Source organism: Acanthisitta chloris, unplaced genomic scaffold, assembly GCF_000695815.1.
Source record: "Acanthisitta chloris isolate BGI_N310 unplaced genomic scaffold, ASM69581v1 scaffold17792, whole genome shotgun sequence".
Classification (NCBI taxonomy): Eukaryota; Metazoa; Chordata; class Aves; order Passeriformes; family Acanthisittidae; genus Acanthisitta; species Acanthisitta chloris.
This window is the reverse complement of record NW_008661223.1, coordinates 4312-22233: the sequence shown is the minus strand read 5'-3', so window position 1 is coordinate 22233 and position 17922 is coordinate 4312. Positions and strand designations below refer to the sequence as shown.

Below are 17922 nucleotides of genomic sequence, written 5' to 3'. Positions count from 1 at the left end.
ATGCTTTCCTGAATTGGAGCTTAAGTTTGCATAAACACTATTTTTTTAGGCTTGCATAATTGCAAAATAGCGAACACTTGAAACCCTTGAAATCCATCAGAAACCCTGTAATTCCATTACAGGAATCTGTAATCCATGACTTCTCATACAGGTAAATGGTGTAGATTAACATGTTCAAGTAACTTTAATATAATTTTGGTATTTAACATTCCTGCCCCTCCCTGTAGAGGTGCATTGTAACTGTTTGTTTTCAGAAGAAAATGTTATACTAAAATGCCAAATTCAGGAACTGAAGTAGATATCTTAATTCAGTGAAAAGAAATGCATTACCAGGTGGGACATTGGTTTACTGCTCATCTATTTTTGGTGTCATGTATACATAAGCCAATACTGTTCAGTAATTTCCCCTGCACCTCCACCTGTCAGTTTTTTTTCTTTTGTAATGCTTGATTGGCTGATACAGGTTTGATACGGCACACCGTATCATGTTTTGGTCCAGGTATGTTGCAATATATATAGATCTATTTTCTTTACAGAGACAGATAATTCTTTCCATAAAATACATGTTGAATAACCATTTTTTTCTTTTTTTTTTCTTATTTTCAAAATTTGTGTAATTGTTGGTATGCTTTTCCTCCGTAGCTAGCAGGACTAGTAACTTGTTCTCATGGTTTTGGATGGTTTTATGTTTCTCGGGAATTAAGTTCTCAAAATCTTGTCCACGGTATTGTTGCTGCAAAACTGTGTTAAGTTGTTCTTGTCTCAAACATCAGTATTAATTGCAATGTTTTTACATCTTGTCTTGTTTCTAATTTAATGCATCTTAAAGCAGTATTTATGCAGATGTGATGCTAAATGCTAACCTGAAAGGCAGCAGAGTAATAGCAATTTCTTTTCCCCCAAACAGAGTGCAATAGAGTCTCTCTTTGGAGCCTCATTAACTGGGATTGCCTATTCTCTCTTTGCTGGGCAACCTCTTACTATCTTGGGAAGCACCGGACCAGTTCTAGTATTTGAAAAAATATTATTTAAGTTTTGCAGGTAAGTGATGTTTATTAGTCTGATGCACTTGTTAGAACAGCTGTAATTGATAGCAGATGTACATTAGATGTATATGTCCATCAAGGTAAATGCAGCAGCAAGAGACTGAGAAATTGATGTGGTTTGATAAAACTGTGAGGCACTGGTGAACCTTAATGAGAAAATCAGTGGTAAGAAGTGACTAGGACTTAAATAAAAGTTATATTCTGTCTGTGTGGAGATCTTGGCTTTGGTTTTGTAGGGGTAGGTAAGCAGGGACTGATCTGCCCTCTAGGGGAAAGCATCTGGGTAGTTATGAAAAGATCATCCCCATGATGCTTCCCAAGGTAGGTAGTTGCATTGTCAATCCTGGAAATACCTTTGCTTTGCTTTGGAGGAAGATGAGACAAAAAAGTTTCTGCTTCATTTAGAAGTAACATCAAGGATGAGAAAAATGATAAATATCTATAGAGCTTGGCTTCAGTATCTGTTTTCAAATATAACAGCTTATAGGTGATTTTTGGCTCAGTTAATACTTTTTGTTTCTTTCTTCACACAGGGATTATGATCTTTCCTACCTCTCCCTGCGAACTAGCATAGGTCTGTGGACTGCATTTTTATGCATTGTACTTGTAGCCACAGATGCCAGCAGCCTTGTGTGTTACATCACTCGATTTACCGAGGAAGCTTTTGCAGCGCTTATATGCATCATATTTATTTATGAGGCATTGGAAAAGCTTTTTCATTTGGGAGAAGTGTATGCCTTCAATATGCACAATGATTTGAATAAACTGACTTTATATTCGTAAGTACCAAATTTCTATCTGTTAGTCAAATAAATAGAGAAAATGTTTATAGTATAGAGACATACTGTTTACTGAATGGCAGTGTGTGCCTCTTCTAGGAAGGGTCGGAGGAATGCTGGAGGTGGTATGGGCGTGAGAAACCTCAGAAAAATCCTATTCAGGATGCTTTGGAATTGAATTTTCTGTGTTAGCTATGGGTGGTTGGAAGGGATGAGGGGCTGTGACAAAGCCTGCTTTAACTGCAGCCTCATTGAAGGTCAGAGCAGGAGTTCTGCTTTGCTACTTCTAAAAATCCAAATTTATGCTGTAGTTTCATGAAATAGGATGAACTGGGTTACCAGCTCGTGCTGCCAGAAGAGGAGATCCCACTCACTGTTGCTGAGAGAAACTGCTCATTTCACATAGTTTAAATGAGAGCAAAAGCGAAGCTGTTGTTTGATCAACAACACACAATTAACTGCCAATCAGTGATCCATACATTGAGGATCAGTATCAGTAATATGGCAGAGAAACCACAGTGTGAGACACTTAAGAAATAGAATTATAGAATTTAGGGGTTGGAGTGGACCTTACAGATAATCTAGTCCCAACCCCCCTGCCATGGGCAGGGACACCTCCTCACTAGATCAGGTTGGTCAAGGCCTCATCCAGCCTGGTCTTGAACACCGCTAGTGTTGGGGCAGCCACCACTTCCCCGAACAACCTGTTCCAATGTCTCATCACCCTTATATTGAAAAACCTTTTTCTAGTATCTAACCTAAACTTCCCCTCCTTCAGTTTGAACCCATATACTAGTAAGAACCTACACGTTTCTAAATTGTCTTCTGTTGCTGATCCCCAAATGTTCTAATTGCACACACGCACCCATATTTACCCTCCAGCCCCAGACATGTGGGTTACAGCCACACACCATCTTTGAGGAGTGCAGGTTTCTCTGCTAGTGTTTCCCTCCTGTTGGAGATGTGCATCCTTCAGCTTTATTTGTACCTGTGTGTTCTCTGTAGTCTGCTACATCATGTGTTGGTGAGGGAATCCCAGGGAAGGTGATGTCTGTACAACTGCTGTGAGGGTCCCTGCTTGCTGTATCCTGCAGTCAGTCCCTGGCTGGAAGGCAGAGTACTCACCATTCCCCTGGATAACTGCTCTGCCTGGCCGAGGCAGAGAACATCTTGAACACAGGGTGGCTTCTGGCAGTGCCAAGCCAAGTTCTGATTCTTGTATTTGCACTCCAGGGTCTCTCCTCACTTTTACAAACATTCATGCTGCTTTAGTACATTTTTTTTCAGGATGAAAGGGCAAACAGCCTCTCAGACTGCTTCTTGTATTCTGTTCACACATGACATTTACAATTGCTTTCCTGTCCTGCTAGCTGTTAAGACCAGGCCACATTGCCAGGAGTAGACCATGGGATTATGCTCACTTCCCAATTTTCCCCTTTCTACTGGCTGCTCATCCTTCTGTATAAGTGGCTCTGGGACCTCACTGGACTCCTGTGTGTGCATGTTAAATTCACTAAGCTGGCAGAAACTGTACTGTAGGTCTGTAGGTCCTCTGACCCTTGCCACCTGATTTGCCACAGGCAGGCCATGAGAGTGGAGAGAATAAAGTGTGATTTTTCTTTGGTTTAGTTCTGTGAGGTGTCACATGTATCTTTCAGGACATGCCATGGTGTTCAGCTTTGGTTTGTCATAAATTTTTCTATCACAAAGCTGTAGGAGAGTCAGCCTTTTACAATTGTTCTTTTTCACCTTTTTCCCCCCACTGTACTCACAGTGGTGAAGAGAGTGTGGAACAGGCGTGTTCAGCTCAGTCACAGGACAGCCTTAAATGCTCTTACATTTTCTGAGTTTTTTTCTTTCTCTTTCTGGTTTTTCATATATCTACTTGATGGCATCCTTTATCTTCATTGCATTTGTTGAGAAATTGGTCGTGTCATCTTCCTTCAGCATGCTGGTTCATGTTACTGCCTTGACCAACAGCTAAAGATGCCTTCATGCTTACTGTTGCAATTCCTTTCTCCTCTGATGATTCTGTGTTTGCAACTACATTGTAGAAATTGCTAGTTTTCAGTCCTCTCCTATTTCTGTTTTCTGTTACTTTAGGATTCAGTTAACAAAAGAAAATATGCTTACTTAGTATTTTTTAAGTTCCTCAAACATTGTTGCTTGCAAATCTAGGGTTTTTTGTTCATACACTTTTAGTGTTTTTTTTCCTTCTTTACTTTTACACTATCAGGATGCAAATTTGCCCTTCCAGGGTTCTTTGGGTTTCTTTCAGTATCTTGATGAACCTCATAGAAAAAGGAGACTTTTTTCTTGCTTATTACCTTTTTCCCTTCTAAATAAATGTTTCCATGTTAAGCTTGCCATTTGGTATGCTCAAACATCTCTATGTGAAAACATCCCATTAAATCAATATTCATTCTGTTTTGGTTTAGGGTTTTGTTGGTTTTGGTTTTTTTAATCTCAGCCTGTCTGACAGAAAGCATTCTGCAGCCTAAGTTTACAAACCACTGCAGTGGGGAAAGGGCACTTTTACTTGCACAAAAGCATTACTAAAAGTGCATAAATGTTGTTGCTTTAAACCTGAGCAGTGTATGTATCAGTTAGCTCACTACATACTCAAAAATGGGTCTTACTTCAGGATGGCCAGTTTTGGTCATGTGTAGGTCAGAAGGCATGTGAAATGCAAGACTAATGGCTAACTACTAGAATTTTAGAAAAGATGAAAGACTCAAACTTCTAGATGCTAATGACATGTCTGGTTTGAATAGGAGTTGTTGAAACTTTGCCATTTACACCAGTTCTTTAAATGAAATGGTTTCAACATCTCTGTATTCTTTTCTTTTATGTTGGTGTGCAGTAAGACTAGCTGAAGTTTGACTCATTGTGGGATGTTATGCTGTATAGAAGTCTAAAAACCTTAATTTGTACACAGTCATAGAAAACTAGTTGTGCAAAGTTTGTAAAATAATTTAGAAATAACACAATATTTGTTAGTATAGGGTTGTTGGAATGTGATGTCATTTGGATCTTTATCTTCATATGTTGCAATATGTAGAAACCCACATATGTTATATATTTAACTTTATTTTCAGGTGCCATTCTATTTAAAAACTGGCAGATCAGTCAAATAATTAGGTCAATATCTTACCTGCTTATCATTCTTTTAAATATATAGTTTGGAGGTTTTTTCGTACCGTCTGTTAATCCTCCTCAGCAGTTGCCTCTGATTCTTCATTTCTCCCATTGCCCCAATAATCCTAGTTCATGTAGTATAAGGAGGAGCCTTGTACTCTGCTTCCTTCATAGAAAGTTGGGATAAACTCTGGTTTAAACTCTTAGGGATTTTTGAGTTTACTCCAAATTGCTGCATTTTGGTGCATGGGTCTTAAAAGCAGGTAAATATTTTTCTTTCCCTTCAGATGTGTGTGTGCTGAGCCTGAGAAACCAAGCAATGAAACATTGGATGTGTGGAGGAGTATGAATAAGTCTGTGGAAGATATAGCATGGAGTAACCTTACAGTTTCTGTGAGTATCTGAAAGCTAAATATATATATATATCTGTGTATATATGTACAAAAAATAAATACCCACACAGTACCAGTTTTGATTAGTATTTTTCATCTGTTTCCTTTTTTATTTGAACCTGGACCGTTTTCCTTAAGACTGTATTTTTGAACTCTCTTATTCCATTCATAATGCTTTAAATAGTAATTGTAGAGGTATAGGTGAGTGAGTCCAGGACAATAATATAAATGTCTGCTTAAGGTAGACACTTTAATCCTGGAAGGCAGCTCAGTTGTCTTTCTGAAGTGTCAGTAATTGAGTATGGGCTCTCGTGTCTAAGCCTAGAAATTCACACTTTAAGTAGATGTTTTGCACAGCAAAAATACTGTGAAAAACCTCAGTGCTTTACATGAGTTTTAGCAGTAGTTTTTTCTATTTACCACCAATGGCTCCTGGTTTACCATTATCACTTAGTATGACAGTTTCTCTTGAACTGAGTTTGTGGATTTACTTTATATTGATTATTTATTTTATATACCTTTTCATTCTCTTAAGCATCTTTAGTCTTCCCCAAGAGATAGAACCGATCCATGATCTGGTGGTGCTTATAATCAAAGTAGATTGTTAACAGGGATAATTTTTGTCATAAGTCAAATTTTCAATAAACAAACCTGTTTAAAGACTGTTGCGGCAGTGCCGCTTCCAACTATTTGATTTTTTTGGCTTGTTGTGTCCTTGTACTCCATGTGTCTACTTCAACTTTTTGCTTTGTGTTTCAGTAAGCCTTTTAGGTAGGGATCATCTGACTTAATTTTATTTTTTATTCAAATCCATTATTTATGATGCTTTTCTACGTTACTAGAAACTTTTTTCTTGCAGCTGAGTTAATCTTATTTTCTAAGAGTCTGTCTTTTTTCCCCTCAACTGTATCAGAACAAAATAAATCAACAATAAAGAGGTGGGAGAAATTGAGGAGATCCTTTTCTGTGTTCATTAGCTTGAAAGTTAATGTTGGTCATTCTGCTTTTCCTGAGCTTTGTCCTCAGCCTTTATTTGTGCATTCAATCTTGTGATGCTTTGAAAAATAGAAGTGATGTGAATGTGCAGAATTGTTTCTTCTTGGGCATCCTGAAATAATCAGTGGTGGCTACTATGTCTTTCCTGGAATAGACAGCACACCTTTTTGGCATTTTAGGGTTAAGGTAGTGATGAAGTAAAGAACCCCTTTTTTGGGATTGTGAAAGTTTTCAAATATGCTTTATATTGAAAAGCTGCAAGCTAGTTTGAATGTACTAAATGAATAAAACATAAAAATTTAAAGAGCTTTTCTTTTTGCAGGAATGTTTAGAATTTCATGGTGTGTTTCGTGGATCAGCTTGTGGCCATCATGGACCATATATTCCAGATGTTCTCTTCTGGTCTGTCATACTATTCTTTACAACATTTTTCCTCTCCTCTTTCCTTAAGCAATTCAAGACCAAACGCTATTTCCCAACTAAGGTAATTTTGAATAGAGACTTTTGTTTTCATGTGATAAATAAGTTAGCATAACTTAATGGAGTTGAATTTTGCATTGAGAGATTTCATTTAAGACAGGAAAGGAAATTAAACCCCCAAATTAGCTAATAATTGCAAAAATGAAGATGTTAGAGGAAAGAAATCAACTGCAGAAAATTTGGCACTTACTCTGTACTTTCCTATAGCTATAACAAGATATTTTAATATTAGAAGACCTAAGCAGTCCATCTCCACATATTAACAGGTATTGCCAGGTATCATTTGGAGAGATAATACTGATGATTGTATGAAATGTTCTGAGTGGTTCTTTAGGGAATTACTATTTTTAATAGAGACTAATATTCTTGGACTGATCTAGACAACTTCTGCTGGCCGAAATGAAGTGTTTAGATCTGCTGTAAACCTCAGCTTACCCGTTTGGTGTGTTCCTGATGTTTGATAAAGTTATCTTTGTTAACCTGAATCTTGGAAATTATCTGCCTCCTGTCAATTTAAAACATCAAATGTACAAATATTGATGTCAGAATGGTTCAGTGATGTTACTAACTTGAGCTACAAGAGACTAGCTGTGATGGCCCAGCCTCCTAGTAGGGTTGAGGGGACAGAAAGGTGAGGAAGGAGTTACTATTAAGGAGTTTGCTTCTTGCACCAGAAGACTTTCAGTGAGATAATCAGATGAACAGTTGTACAGAATACTTAAGTGGCAGGCAGCTTAAATTTTAACTTATAAAGAGGAAAAAATACATAATGTTCAATGGTGTAGTATAATATATATAGACTTCACTTTTCATGGGGGAGAAAATTGCCTTTGTATACATGCAAATTAGCATAGAATCAACTGGGTTGGAAAAGACCGTTATAATGATGAAAAAGCAGGATTTAACACAAGTCTTCTCTTTATAGGTACGTTCTACCATCAGTGACTTTGCAGTATTTCTGACCATCGTAATCATGGTTTTGATTGACTATCTTGTGGGAGTACCTTCTCCTAAGCTTCTTGTTCCAGAGAAATTTGAAGTAAGAAATAAAATCTTTTGAAAAAACTATTTAATGCTTGCAGTTTTATAGAGAGTAGAATAATGGAGTTATATAGAAACAGAAATTTCACTTTTGATGAAGTAATCTCTTTCATTCTATTTTGGATGTATGTCTTATCTGACAGAAGAGACTGTGCTTTATATTATAACTGAAAAGGACATATTTTTCAATGCAAATGTACAAAAATAAAGGAATTGAATGGTTTTATTTTAATTTTTCCCATATAAATATCATGTTCACTTGTAGCAGCTAAATCAGTCTTTTGGTCAAAGCCTTTGGGAGAAAAATCTAAATGCTTATTTAAAAGGGTAATCTGTTGTTCATTGAAGCTGTTTACAGCAATAAAATGTCTACTGTTTTAGTCATTTAATTCTTATCGTTAATTTCTTGATTTTTTTTTTTTTTTTTTTTTTTCCCTTCAGCCTACCCGAAAAGACCGAGGATGGTTCATAGATCCTCTTGGAAGCAATCCTTGGTGGACACTTTTGATAGCTGCTGTTCCTGCTTTACTGTGTACCATTCTAATTTTCATGGATCAACAAATAACAGCTGTTATTATAAACAGGAAAGAGCATAAACTGAAGGTAACAGCCACTTTAACAAAAACCTAATGTTGTGTAAGTCAAGTTTATTTTAAATCAGATTAATTCTGCAAATTTATGAAACAATACCAACAGCTACTAAGTACATGTATAAATTGACTAATAAAGAACAAATACCATTTTGTGGACATGTTCAAACTATCTAACTTTTGCAGTTACTTGTTATTTACCAGCTGAGCTAGAAATATGGTATCATGTAAATAGAAAGTTTATCAAGTTATTTGTTTGCTTAATTTACAGAAAGGCTGTGGTTATCATCTTGATCTGCTCATGGTTGGTATCATGTTGGGGATATGTTCCCTCATGGGCTTACCATGGTTTGTTGCTGCAACTGTCCTGTCAATAAGTCATGTTAACAGCCTGAAAGTTGAATCTGAATGCTCAGCACCAGGGGAACAACCAAAGTTTTTGGGAATCCGGGAGCAGCGAGTGACAGGACTGATGATTTTTGTGCTGATGGGGCTGTCAGTATTCATGACCTCTGTGCTAAAGGTAAAAGACAGTGTTGTAAAAATATTTTATTTGTGCTTCTGATTTTGATGTTGTGATTTTGCATTTCGTAATGTTAGGAAGTTTTATTATGTTAAGTAAAATATGCCTGGACTCATTATCAATTTGCTTTTTTTAACAACAGATGTTAGTTGAATAGAAATGATGGGGGAGGATGTAAGAACATGAAATCTGAAAAAGCTAGAAATGTAGTGAGTAGTGAAGAAAGCAAACTTTGTCTGTGTTGTCTAATTTTCTTGCCAGCTCCTTTTTTACTTTCTTGAATCCATGTTACCTAAAAATTTTAGTTTCTATGTGAGTGCATAAATGGAGAGAGAGAAGAGTGTGATCAAGATATAAAGTTACTTGAGCAGAAGTAATATTATATAGCAGAAGAAAGAGAAACATCTGGTTTAAAACGTGATCATCAGAAATGACACTGTTCACTTCCCATTCTTACCTTCAGCTTCTTAAACCTCATTTCATGTTTAAAGTGTCAAGATTATTTTACGCATTATCACAGTGTAATAGAGATTTTTCTGGTTGTATTGTAGCCTCAGATTACACTTTACGTCTTAATTTATATCTCAAGTGACCTTTCAAGGACTTTATTGGAAGAAAACTATTCAGTTCAGTTGGCTTTTTGTGCAGATTTTACTAAAATCTGTTCAATTTCTGCTTTGTTCTTTCAAATCCAGTAGCTAAAAGGAGAAATGAAAAAACTCTTCTTCTTGTTGCCAGAATAGCAGGGATTGTATGATTGCTAGTTCCTTTAAAGAACTATGTAAAAGTCTGTTTAAAGACAAATCACAAGTCATTTCACAGAAATGTAGCTGCTTAAGTTTAGATAATGGGAAGGAATAAACCGGTGAACACACAGCTATAGTTTAGTAATTAGAGCTACATATTATAATTTTTTTAATAGTTGACCATTTGTATGTGTTAAAGGAAGTAAAGGTCTGCAAACAATAAGGCTGTAGCAGTAATTAAAAATGAGTATTGAGATTTTACAACCTCTGGTTGAAAAGCTACCAGGAGTCAACTGTATGATGCAAACAATCAGAATCAAAAGCAGAAATACTGAAATAGATTTATTGCTACTCAAAACCAAAAGTACTGATTGCTGAAGTGAGATGTTTTAACAGCTGATTCTTAGAAACACATACCTTGTATTTTTTTATGGACCCAGGATAATAGGAATGGGATTATTACTCCTTGCTCTTTATGAAATCTTTTTCAGTGTGAATAACTGTTATTGTTCAAAAGAAGTGAGAACAAAGCCTTGCATCTGTTGGTTGCTGTGCTTTTGTTCCATGTGTGGATTTATACTGATTTAATACAGTAGAAGGTAACATACCAAATTAGAGTTTGCAGTAAAGACACTAGCCACACACACACATTCAGTAATGAACTCCTAAGGCATAGTTTTATTCCACACTGTTTAAATAAAGGCTTTTGTTCAGGCTTGATAGGTCTGTGTAGGCTACAGAGGTTTGATATGAGTGCCACTGAAATCAGTAATCTTCATAACCTTTAAACTGATCCTATTGGAGCAAAATTTGATGCCAAATAATTAGCATATTTTCATAGCTCAGTAGGCATGGTGGGGTTTTTTGTTTCATCTGCTCCAGAAATGCAAGATTAGTGATTAAAAGTAAAGCTTCATATGGCAATTTCATGCAGTTAATAGTTTCAATACATTCCTGTCAGATAGACACATAAAGCAGCATACTTACCACAGATAGAAAGCTTGGTTGCAGCCTAGAAAATTGAGCAAATGGGCAGACAAGACTGAACCACTCTTTTAATTCTAGTGATAGCCTAGTTCGTTCTAGATTTTTAATTTTTTTTTGTTGCTCAGTGATGCATCTATTTTCTCTATAAATCAAGGGCCTCAGCTTCTACAGATTTCACTTCAGTAAAATAGACAGTAAATGTAACTTGATCTGTTGATTCCACTTGTAACTGTGGGTGTTTTTTTCCTCAGTTTATTCCAATGCCAGTTCTGTATGGTGTCTTTCTTTACATGGGAGTATCTTCATTAAAAGGCATTCAGGTAAAGTCTGGTTTTAATGAGCAGTTTGCTTTTGTTTAACACTGAATGAAAAGGAAACTGTAACACAGTACATTATGCAAGCCACAATGAAGTTAGCCCATATTGTCTAAATAGTATGTAGAATAATTTCCCGAGTGTCATGTTCAGCTATTTGTTCTTAGTGTCTGGTGTCCTCACTTCTTAATTTTTTCACATTTATTCTTTCAATAGTATAGGTGAGGAACGAATTCTCTGAAACATTTTGAAATTTTTTTTTGAGGGGGGAGGGAAAAACCCAACAAAACAGCTCTCAGTTCCACTCCCTTGAATGTTCAGTGTCCTTCATTAGTATTTTATTTGGGATTAAGAGGAAATTAAATCTATCCCAGCTGAAACCAGGGCACTTAGCTTTCTGGAGTTTCCTAAAAATGTGTATTTCTTTTTGGTGAGGCAGGCAATAATTAACTGAAGGATGATTTTATTTTTCGATGTAGTTTTTTGACCGTATAAAACTGTTTGGAATGCCTGCCAAACATCAACCCGACCTGATTTATCTACGTTATGTGCCACTCTGGAAGGTCCATATCTTTACAGTGGTTCAGCTCACTTGTCTAGTTCTGTTGTGGGTGATTAAAGCCTCTGCAGCTGCTGTTGTTTTCCCTATGATGGTAAGTTTTCTAGTTTTTAAGTTAATAATTCTCTAAGACTACATGCATCATCGAGGATCTTTTCAGGAGATATTTGCTGCCTTAAGAAAGAAAGGAGTGGGAAGGAAACAAAAAACCCTGTAGTACAAGTTGTTCACTTTTGAAACACATTTTCATTCCTGAAAGTAAGCAATTCAGTTGTAAATAGCTATTGAAAGTGGAAATTAATTACCTTACCCGGTAAGGTAAAACTAGTACTACAAAAAAAAGGGTTCATGTACAGATTCTGAGTGTACTGAAAGTGTGTGTACATTTCTTCACTGTTTAATATAAATTATTTCATTTATGGTTCCCTTAAGGTTCTAGCATTAGTGTTCATTCGCAAGCTCATGGATTTATGCTTCACCAAAAGAGAACTTAGCTGGCTTGATGATCTAATGCCAGAAAGTAAGAAGAAGAAAGAAGATGACAAAAAGAAAAAAGAGAAAGCAGTAAGTGTGAAACCAATCAGATCAGTTTAAAGGAATTTTAAGTGACCTCAGCATAGGACCTTATATACCAAATACAAATTTTGAAATTTCTTTACTAATGAGATTTAGTGCTAGAGGAATTATTGCTGGCAGTTAAGGAAAATTCGCTGTTTCAATGGTGTTGTTATGAACTGTGTGATGAAAATTAGCAAGCAATGTGGAAAGAAGCAATTTTTAGCACAAAAATGTTTTCTTTGTCTTTCATCAGGTTAGGAGAGAAAAAAGGAGCATGAGAAAAAAGCAGTGGAGTAGAGTTCTTTGTCCTGCTTAAAATAATCACAAAACTGTTGTTAATATCAGGCACATTTTGCTCATGTGTGTTTGTGGAGCTGTCATTAAAACCAACTCTAGTTAGCAATATAGAGTAATATAGCATGTATAACTTCATAAAAGTTCTACCTTGCTGTATACCACCTAGCTGAATTCCTTACAAAACTTACAACACTCCTTTCCTGACTCCCACATCTCACCTACCTGAATAAAATACCTAAAAGAATAAAGGTCTTAAGGTGTATCTCCTGCATTCTACTCTTGTACCTACAGAGAAATGACTATTACCCCTATAGAATAAGTACCAGTGTGAGATACGTCTTTGATTTCTGCTCCGTGAGTAATTTGACAAACGTTTTACTTGGAATTTACAGGAGGCAGAGAGAATGCTTCGTACAGGAGACAGTGAAAGTGTACACCTTGCATATGGAGAAGCAAATCTGGATTTTCCTGTAAAAACCCTGAAATACAGGTATAATAGAATGTTGGTCTTTGTTTTTCTTTCTTATCACATGCTGTAATTTGCTTTATATTAAGTTGACTGCATATGAGTTGAACTATATTTTCTTTCTCCCCAAGACTGTAACTTAGCCACAACTAGGAAATGTGAAGGTATATCTCATGATGCTATGGTTGTATTTTTATGTTGCATTGTTCTTTAAAACTGCTTATTAATTATAAATTTACATGACCATTTTGAACAGATCAGATGACTCAATTTCGACCATATGTACTAAAGGTGAAGAAGCGTCCTTGGTCAGTTTTCCTGGAATATTTGTGTGCTGCTGTGCATGAAATACTGAGCATTAAGCAACTAATAGCATCAGTTGAGCCATGTGTTTACCAGCCACTTGGATTTTTCAGAAGTCTAAGTGTGTAGTTCTTGGATGGTTTACTTAAGTGAGGACTAAAGTCTGTAATTTTTGCGATATAAAAAAATCCTTTTTGCTTTAAGAGGTCATTTTCTGAAAGGAAATGCAAGGACAGGGTAACAGGTTCTCTTCTGGAAAAGGAAGTGCGGGAATTTCACTGTTAGAAATTCCTTCAGGTTTGGAAGGCATTTTGTCTCAGTATGTCTCCCCCTTACTGGGGCTATGTTTAATTTAGTTGTTAGGTATTCTACAACTATTCAACACACCCTGAAGATGTGACAGATAAATAGCTTGCCAAGTTTTTTTGCTTCTTTTTAATGCCAGTTGTTCCTAGGTTCAAAATTAGCCTTCTTATGGATCTAAGGTACGATCAGGTCTACCCTGATGTGAGTTGGGAACAGGCAGAAATTTGGGTTAGACAGATACTCTTGCTCAGTGCTATTGCCTACTCTGAGAGCAAGCTTAATCAGATGTCAGCAGCTCAAATGAAAATGCTAAATTGTAAAGGTTTTTTTAAAAACGTTTGAGTTGCTCTGTAGAGCAACCCAAACATTTGAGTTGCAGTAGAACTGCGATTTCATCAACTATGTGCATGTGTTGACTGTGTATTCTGCTGTCTTGCATCTTGTGGGGATTCCTGAGGAAAAATGGCTTTGAAAGATTTCTCTGTGACTTGAAGAACTCTTACAGATAACCTGGGGTAGATTCTGAAGCTTAGGTATGGGACAGAACAGAAAACATAGCTACAGGCAACACCAAAATTTACTGTACATGCAAATGTGTGGAGGACAAAAGTGGAAATGGGTTCTAAAATGTTATCATCTGTTGAGGGTACACTTCTCTTCTGCAGGACTTGGAAGGGGGCTGGTGTGGCTAAAGATTGTTGAAAAGTGTCTAGTAAGGCTTTGCAGGAAGAAAACCCACTTGAAATCTGGGAATTTAAGTTGGGATTTCTAGATTTTTGGTGGGTTTAAATCTCACCTGAGTTATCAGTTCTGAAATTTCATTAATATCTGCTCTTTTGCACGTAAAGTAACTGATTTATGAAAAGCATTAGCAGAACAGTGTGTTTAAATTCATTACTGAGCATTTTTCCTGAAGTTACGGTAATATAGGAATGAATACCACTTGAATATCCTCGATGTCTTTGTGATGTCTGTGTTGTAAGATGCAATGTGATTATGGCAGTGCTAGAGAGTTAAATTTTCAATTTTTTTTGTTGAAATACCTTTTTAAGAGATGAACTTAACTTGTGGCTGTGTAAATATTGAAAGAAGGCACAACTGATGTAATTGATGAGTGACAGGAAGTATAATACTGTTGCAAGGAATTGAATACTAACCAGAAAGTATGTTTGTTCTTTAGCATTGATCCCTCAATTGTAAACATATCAGACGAAATGGCCAAAACTGCACAGTGGAAGGCTCTTGCCATGAGTACTGAGAATGCCAAAGTAACCAGAGTTAACCTGAGGTAGCTATAATTACTCACATGTTTTCTAACTATGGTCTTGTGTTTAGCAGCTGTACTTGTATTTTTTGAAATGTGTCTCAAAAAAACTGGAGCATATGTGGCTTGTAAATGTGAATTATTGACATCTTACTTTTGAGGAACTTGAACTTACTTTTTGTTCTTTATTCTGAAGTTTAACAATTTCTATGTATTTTCAATAATAATTTGAAAATGACTCTTTATTTGCTTAATACCATTGTTTACTATTCTGATGGGCTTAGGATTTCTAAAAGCTTTGCTAGAGTGTATTATGAGCATGGGAGTGGTTTGATCCTGAATATTACAAATTCCAGTGGGAGTAAAAGGTAAGTCCAGCACTTCCATTGTTGCTTTATGCTGCCCGAGGATCTGCCCCATATTTTTGTGGATGTGTGGGTTGCTTGGTTTGTTTTTCCTCAACTCATTTAAAATTTCATCTTAAAAATGAAACCTGGCACAAATATTATCTCCACTGAATATGAAATACATTTGATTGGAGTACTGGACAGATCAGGAGTCCTCAGTGCTGTGAACATTCCCTGTAAGCTGACATGCATCTTCTGTGATGGCTAGGAGCCTTTTTCTCAGTGAGCTCCCCATCGAACAACTAAAACTGTGTGTAGTGAATTATTCTGCTATTCTGTCTTAGCTTCTTCTCTGTCTGACTGAATCTATCAAGGGAAACAACCCAAAACCTGAATATTTATGTGGAATTATCCCCAAGTTCCTGAAAGGCTTGTAATTTATAAGGGCTGGTATGTGTGGTCTGTTCCATCACGATGCAGCTATTGCTTAGACTACAAAGCAATATGTAGGAAATATGTAGGAAAGGATCACGATGCAGCTATTGCTTAGACTACGAAGCAAAATGTAGGAAATATGTAGGAAAGAGGGGAGAAAATGGGCATGGTTCCCTCAGAAAACTAAGCTCATGCAATCCTGTTGTCTGTATATGCATCTTCTCTTGGTTAATTCATTTCAGCTAATTCTGTCAAAGGAAGACATCTTTCAGAGGTAAGAAATGGTCAGGGTTTGTATAAAATTGACATCTCAGTGGAAGAGGTCATGGTGAGGGAGTGTTTGTACATAACTATCCAGGCTGTCTCTCTCCCTTTGATTCCATCACATGGTGAGGGAGTGTTTGTACATAACTGTCCAAGCTGTCTCTCTCCCTTTGATTCCATCCGCTTGAGTTTACTATGGTGAAAATGCCAACTTGGTAGGGGACTTGCTAAAACTACAAATTGAAAAATCAAAAACACCGGGTGCCAGAAACCAGCTCTTTTGAGAAGCAGTAGTGCACTAATCTGGAAAATTTAGAAGGCAGGACTTCCTTGAGCCTTAACTCAATTGGCTGCTGTTTTGAGGTGTTCACTGCACTTTCTTGCACAGTGGTTGCTAGAGAGATTTAGAGATGTCACCACTGCTCAGTCAAAAGTAAATCTCAGTAAATTATTCCTGTCAATTCTGTTAAGGTTTTTCTGCATAATGGTCTTCACCTGGTGTTATGGCCAGATGTTTAGTGCTGTGCTATAAATGGTTCTGGAGTCACTGCTATTTTCAGATTTATTGGTTGCAAACAGTTACACAGTATGAAGCAAGCATGTCTTTTATAATTCCAGCTGACATGATGTGTGGGTTGGCATTATTTATTAAAAGTCATATATTATCTAAAAAATAGTTTTAAATTTTCTTTTACTCCCTCCACCATTTGTCATGGTACAGGCACACTTGTAGTTTCCAAGGAATCACAAAATTTTTTTCTGTGTGAATTTCTGATACATCTTTTTTTTCCTTAAAGAGCAACTCCACAGATGGGTCATCTCTTCTAAAACTCATGCCTGGGGAATCCTCCCTCTTATGCTGTCCATTTTCTCTTCTACTGCCCTGCAACTACCTCAGGACATTCCTTTTTGTCCTTGGGTGAGACACTGTTCAGTATCTGTGCCCCTGAGAGTGTCAGTTGTTCAGGTCTTTCAGGTCTTCACTTAAATGGACATTTATGCAGGTTTCCAATTGTCCTTTACTGCTGTTGCAAGTGTACTTCCCTGTTTTGAAAAGACTGAAATGTTTTTCCAGTCTTGTATTGTGAACAGAATTGTTTCCTTGCCTAAAAGTAAAGCAGTATTAGTAATATTGCTTGTTATGTATTTTGAGTATTTTTAGCTAGAGAGTTTTGTGGGTTGCTCTGTTGGTTTTTTTAAAGATGTTTTGCAAGACAGTTTCAGATCAATCAAAGCAGTGGAATGGGCAGTGGTATTTATAGATGAGATACTGGTCTTTTCTCTCTGCAAGCTTATACTGTTCCTGTGATTAGTATATAACAGTTACTAAAACATAATAGAGATGCATCATCATAAAAGTATCCTTATGTAAATACATTGTGTTCATTGTGAAGTATAAAATGCTTGAAAGTTAATGTTTTCTAAAGTGAACCAAACCTTACATTCTCCTCTTTGCTTTCAAACAGCCCTGAAAAACCAGAAAGTGTGAAAATAAATGTGGAAAATTCACCTGTTGTGAGATACGTGGATGCCGAAACCTCTTTATAGAATGGAACCAAGAGGGATCGCGTGTATTTGTGTGTGTGTATATATATATCACTGTAGGATATTATACCATGGAAGTGTGATTTCCAATTTAAGGAGCAACATATATTTAATTCTGCCATTGTAGGGCACTGTAGATATGCTTGCATAATGCAAAGATTTTTCCTACAAATAAGATGAGGGGTAATCACACTTCAGCTATTTATTTTATTGGAAATTTTATTTTCGTTTTTAAATAGGAAGACTGTAATGAATGCTTATTATTTTCAGTAGTCAATATGTGCGTAAAAGTTACATCAGCTTTTGCTGGTGGTTACTGGTCCACATTGCTTAAAATTTTGCAATACCTCTGTTTATAACGTGCGCTGCAGAAGTTTGTTTTCCATGCAGGCAATTAGTGCTTGTTTTTGCAGGGTATACTTTTTGTTGTGGTTTCATAGAACAAATATTAATGTGCTGTCGACAAGAACTACTGTGTTTTATGTCTCCACTCCATGCTAGTGTTTTCTGGATTCTGTCTCTCCTATCCTACAGAAGTGGCCTAGA

General features: G+C 36.5%; 1 protein-coding gene across 1 annotated transcript in view; it reads left to right on the top strand.

The window, feature by feature from the left end:
• Positions 1-17379, top strand: part of SLC4A7 (solute carrier family 4, sodium bicarbonate cotransporter, member 7) — a 62236-nt gene extending 44857 nt beyond the window's left edge. Inside the window, exons 15-27 of the mRNA XM_009070154.1 lie at positions 908-1041; positions 1580-1825; positions 5251-5356; positions 6674-6835; positions 7757-7870; positions 8314-8475; positions 8734-8985; positions 10970-11038; positions 11512-11685; positions 12024-12155; positions 12839-12936; positions 14702-14809; positions 17298-17379. Coding sequence (XP_009068402.1) covers positions 908-1041; positions 1580-1825; positions 5251-5356; positions 6674-6835; positions 7757-7870; positions 8314-8475; positions 8734-8985; positions 10970-11038; positions 11512-11685; positions 12024-12155; positions 12839-12936; positions 14702-14809; positions 17298-17379 — 1839 coding nt within the window. The remainder of the gene's footprint in view (positions 1-907; positions 1042-1579; positions 1826-5250; positions 5357-6673; positions 6836-7756; positions 7871-8313; positions 8476-8733; positions 8986-10969; positions 11039-11511; positions 11686-12023; positions 12156-12838; positions 12937-14701; positions 14810-17297) is intronic.
• The last annotated feature ends 543 nt before the right edge of the window (positions 17380-17922 follow it).